General features: G+C 47.2%; 1 protein-coding gene across 1 annotated transcript; it reads right to left on the bottom strand.

Annotated features, from left to right (window-relative positions):
• Window positions 1-2286: 2286 nt before the first annotated feature.
• Window positions 2287-3327, bottom strand: LOC107502951 (melanoma-associated antigen B10-like). The gene has a single exon (XM_016130726.2). It carries the CDS (start codon window positions 3325-3327, stop codon window positions 2287-2289), a length of 1041 nt encoding a protein of 346 aa, XP_015986212.2.
• Between the last annotated feature and the right edge of the window lie 1418 nt (window positions 3328-4745).

The raw sequence follows: 4745 nt of genomic DNA, 5'->3' as shown, positions 1-4745 counted from the left end.
CAATGCTGTGGAAGGGGCTGCTGCTATCAGAAGGGTCCACAGTGAGAGACAAGATATGCAGGGACTGGGATTCTCTAAATCGGAGAGGCAGCGGTACAGGCTGTCTGCTCCATGGGGATCGGGGGTGGCCTCCAGAGGAAGAGGCAAAGAAGAGCCGGCAGGTCAGGTTCCAGTCTGGACAGGAGGCACATGGTAAAGACCCAGGGGAAGGGCGCTGTCATGCAGGAGGATGCTGGGCCCAGACACTTGGGCTCAGCCCGGGGAAGAGTCAGCGCTCAAGGAACCCTGAGGCAAGGGGCAGGAGGATCCGAGGTAAACGAAGCCCTCAGACAATCCTCAGGTTGTATTTCATTCTCCTTTTCACCTTCCTTCTTTAGGCCTGCTCTTAGTACTTTGGCCACAAGCTTTTTCTCTTTACCTTTTGAGAAACATCATAAAATAGTCAGAAGAGAAATGAATTAATAGACATAAAGGCTGGGAGGAGTGGAATAGTGTGGGTTCAAGTGTAATTCAGACCAGGGCTCTAGTCCCATCCCTGCCACTAGCTGTGTGAGCTTGGTAACTTACCAAACTCTATGAGCTTCATATTCTTTATCAATTAAGTGGGTTGGATATATCCTGTCTTATAGAACTGTTGGAATAATGTAGGTAAGGCACCTGGCACAGTGACTGGTGTGCATTGAGACTTTAAAGAATGGTAACTATTGTTATGATTTTTTTGATTGCAGATAATACCAGCCCCCCTGCTGAGATTTGGGGGTTTCATTTTGTTTTGTCATTTTTTTAAAATCTAGATGATGCCTGAGAATATGTAGTGCTATAGGACACTGAATACCAAGCCAGTCAAAAATTCTGCTTAGCAATAGAAAAAAATGCCTTAGCAAATAATTCCCCTTAGGGGATATATTATTTAATTTGGATATTGAGGAATCCTCATCTGGACGTGACTCAAAACTCCTAAAATGTGTATCGAGAACCAACTCCTCCCCTCCCTCCCAGCTGCTTGTTAATCCAAATGACTCCTATTTTCATTCATTTAACCCCTACCAAAATCAGGCCCTCCCTTAGAGTTTGCCAAATTTTACTCAAGATAATCTAGTTAAAATGCCATTTTTATGGAGCCACTCTGTTTCTCCCAGCTCAGGGCAAAGAGTGCCAATACAGTGGCTTCTTGGCATCCCACCTTGAGAAAGTATTACCCTTATTTATGAGAAATTTCCTGTGGATGATATGGATAAAATACCTAGTCTGTGCACTGTGGTTATTTGCACTGGGTCAAGGGCCCAGGGCACCTTCCATCTCTACCCAGGTGAAGATTTCTCTATGGTTTATCCATGATCCCAGAGTAACTGCTAAAAGCAGTTCTCCATTGGAGCCTTAGTTTCTCCACTCTGACACCCATTACCCAAGGGTCTGGCCCTTGCTCACCACCCTCACACCCACCTTGGACCCACCACCCACCTTAACTTAAAATTACCTCCTATTTAAAAACCCGAGGCTTCCCAAGTTCCCAAATTTTCTTGCCTAAGGATGTTTACACTTATCTGCTCTCATCTGGACCTCCCCCGCCTCCCCTCCCCATCCTTTTCATTTGTTTCTTATTTTTATTTTTTTAGAGAGTATCTCACCATCTTTCTTATATGGTAGCTGCTGCTAACCTCTGTAATTCTATGGGCAGTGGATCTGTCTTTTTTTTCTTTCTATCGCCCATACCGCCATGGACTTTCCAAAGAGCAGATGCTCAATGTCGGAGAAAAAAAAAATCAGTTGGCAATTTATTATGATTTAATTTCTCCTATATTCTTAAATAAATGAAGCAAGTGCAGGTATATAAATTTTATTTTACAGAACAGCAAAATACAAGGCATAAGGGAAACTAAGAATTGACCATCTTTTACTTCTTTCTCTATTTTTTGATCTCAACTATTTTACTGCTAATTTCATTCACATTTCTAAGTTAATGCCTTTTCCTTAGAGTGCCATGTTTTCTTGTTCCAGATCACTAAATAAGATGGAAGGTTACTCAATTTGTTTTATTAAACAGCAAAACTCTTACTTGTAAACCTCATAAGCAACATTAAATATGTAACCAATATCATTCATATGCTTAGATTCTGAAGCTAATTAAACTTTTTTTAAAAAAATAACATTTGAAAACTTTCAACAAGATAAACCTATGTTATTCATGTAGAACAGGAACACAAATATAATATGTGCTGTAATCTCTCTAACACCACCTAAGCCCCCTACTTTAAGCACAAAGTGAGGAAAGTGCATCAGATTTCACTACTGGTGGGAGAAGTTGCTGAGATTCATCCTGGAAAACATATTGGCTGTGGCCCCAATATGAGTCATAGGTGCAAATCTGGCCCGTGCTCTATCTTCCTCATCTTGCAGAGCTTCTTCGTACCAGGATGAGAAGGCACTGGGGACCGTATTATGGATCTTGGCCAAGAACTTCAGGACTTTCATCTTGCTGGTCTCAGCATGGGCTCTTGGGCCCCACAGGAACTCGAAGCGGGGAGGATCACTGCCGGGCACCTGGCGGTACTCTAGGTATCTTTCCTGCACAAAATCTTCAGTGATGAGCTTCTTGGGCTCCCCATGGATGAAATGCTCCTTTCCAGCATATATACCCATCACATTAAGCACTTCCCAGATCTCCTCCTCAGTGGCACAGTTGCCCTTAATGAAGATCACACAGAGGATGGTCATCAGGAGACCCATCCTGGGCATGATCTCCTCACCTCTCAGCATCCCATCATAGGTGTGCTGCAAATTGCTAACAAGGGCATAGCAGTGCCCCACAGGGTCGACTTCCTTCACATCTATGCCAAAGGCCAGCACCATTAACTCAGAGGCTTTCTTGAGGATCTCGTGGAAGTGCTTCTTGTACTTTTTGATGACATGCTTTATCATGTCTTCCTTCGTTATGGGCTCCCTCATGTTATACTTGCACAGCATGAATTGCACCAACTGAATTGCCTTCTGGTCTAGAGGGTTTCTGCTGGAACGATCCATGCTGGGCAGTGCCTGAGAGGTACTTGGTTTTTCCTCATCTTGGTTTTTGGCACCTGCATCAGACTTTGTGTATGAAGCACCTGCAAAAGCAGTTGTAACAGATGATACTCTCCCAGACCCCTGGGATTTGCTAAGTGACCCAGCAGCAGAGGAGCTCTGGGGATTACCACCAAAAGGAGGAGAGGGGGAAGAGGGAGACTCTTCCTCTGATACAGTGGCCTGAGCACCCACTGGATCCTTGGACCCTTCTCGGGCCTGGCGGCGTTTCTCTCGGGCACGGAGCTTACTCTTTTGACCCCGAGGCATGATGACACTGGTCAAGGACAGCAGGCAGGAGTTAGGCAAGAGGGCAGGCAATGAAGGCACCTGGAGGAGGGAGAATGAGATGGTGTGTGTCCCCTCAGCAGGGAGGTCCCACCTCAGCTTTGCCCAAGGCCGCCTCTGCAGGGTCTGAGGACAGTGCTCCAAGAACCCCCAGGACTCCTGTTTTAGTCAGCCAGTCCCCTGAGAGCCCTGCAGAGCATGTAAGAGTGTGCCTTATGCTGCAGCCCACCAGACCTCCCTGGGGCAAGTTGGGGCTGGCATTTAGGACCATTCACATTTAGAACCATCATGTCACCTGTTGGCAGGGCTCGGCCTCCTCCCCTCTGCAGCTCTGAAGCTAAACTCCTTACACCAATGTCCTTACCCCCCTGAGACCCTTGAGGAAGAAGTGAGGGAGACCCTTAGCTGGTTAACCCCACCAGGGCTTTCCAGAATTGACAACAAGAGCAAGGTTTTGTTGGATTCCCTTTGTCCTGAATAATTAAGGTTTCCAGTCCTCACTCATGTGGCTACCCCCATTAGACCCCGACCCCCACCTCCCGGAGTTTGGTAGCCCTGCCGGGGGTCTCCCAAGGTAGACCACAGTGGGAGAGATTTGTGTGGGGTTGAGAGTACTCTCAAGTTCTTACTCAGGGTCCTCTCCTTGACTCCGAATAAAGCCTGGGATTTTTCTCTCTTTGATCTGAGTCCGACTCAGATCAAAGTCTTCATTCCGGAACACCGCAAGACAGATCTGAGGGGTCGTTGGTCTTAACAGCCATGCCTCGGGACTCAGCGCGGGGTGGATCGCGACTCAGCGCGGGGTGGATCGCGACTCAGCGCGGGGTGGATCGCGACTCAGCGCGGGGTGGATCGCGACTCAGCGCGGGATGGATAGGGGCAGCGTTCTGTGAGGTCTCCTCTTTGTTCTGGAGTGGGCGGCGTCATGTCCCCACAGTTCTAAGGGTCCACACCTTGACTTTCAGCATCTCCTCTCCTCAGACCTGAGACCCTGGAGGTGGAAGTCAGTCAATCAGCACCTCATGCTGACAGTTCTGCCCTGGGCTTCCAGGATCGAGAGCAGAAGTGGGGCTCTGTGCGAGCCCTTGTGTTCTGGAGGGGATTGTCTGGTTAGTCCTCATGTGTGGGCAGGCAGTAGGGTGTCCTGCTGTTGCCTGCTTTTTCAAAGGCTCCGTGTTAAATATCAACTCTCTGAAAGCTCTGAGCTGTTTCCATATTGTAAACCTTGCAAAAAATGAGTAAGGGTCCCAGGCCAGATACAGATGGGTAAGTCGCAGTACAAGGCAGGGTCCCAGGAAAGGTAGTAGCTGTAAGGAAAAACACTGGTCCATAGCATTTATTTTTCAGCAAAACTTAGACTTTTGGGAACCTACTCTAAAAGATCTCTTTTCTAAGGGGAA

This window comes from Rousettus aegyptiacus, unplaced genomic scaffold (genome assembly GCF_014176215.1).
Source record: "Rousettus aegyptiacus isolate mRouAeg1 unplaced genomic scaffold, mRouAeg1.p scaffold_m13_p_9, whole genome shotgun sequence".
Classification (NCBI taxonomy): domain Eukaryota; kingdom Metazoa; phylum Chordata; class Mammalia; order Chiroptera; family Pteropodidae; genus Rousettus; species Rousettus aegyptiacus.
The sequence above is the reverse complement of the archived record's forward strand: the minus strand, read 5'-3'. Positions and strand labels throughout refer to the sequence as shown.

Bases quoted from the DNA above. Each gene is read 5' to 3' on its own strand.
- LOC107502951 (XM_016130726.2), bottom strand. From the start codon at position 3,327: ATGCCTCGGGGTCAAAAGAGTAAGCTCCGTGCCCGAGAGAAACGCCGC.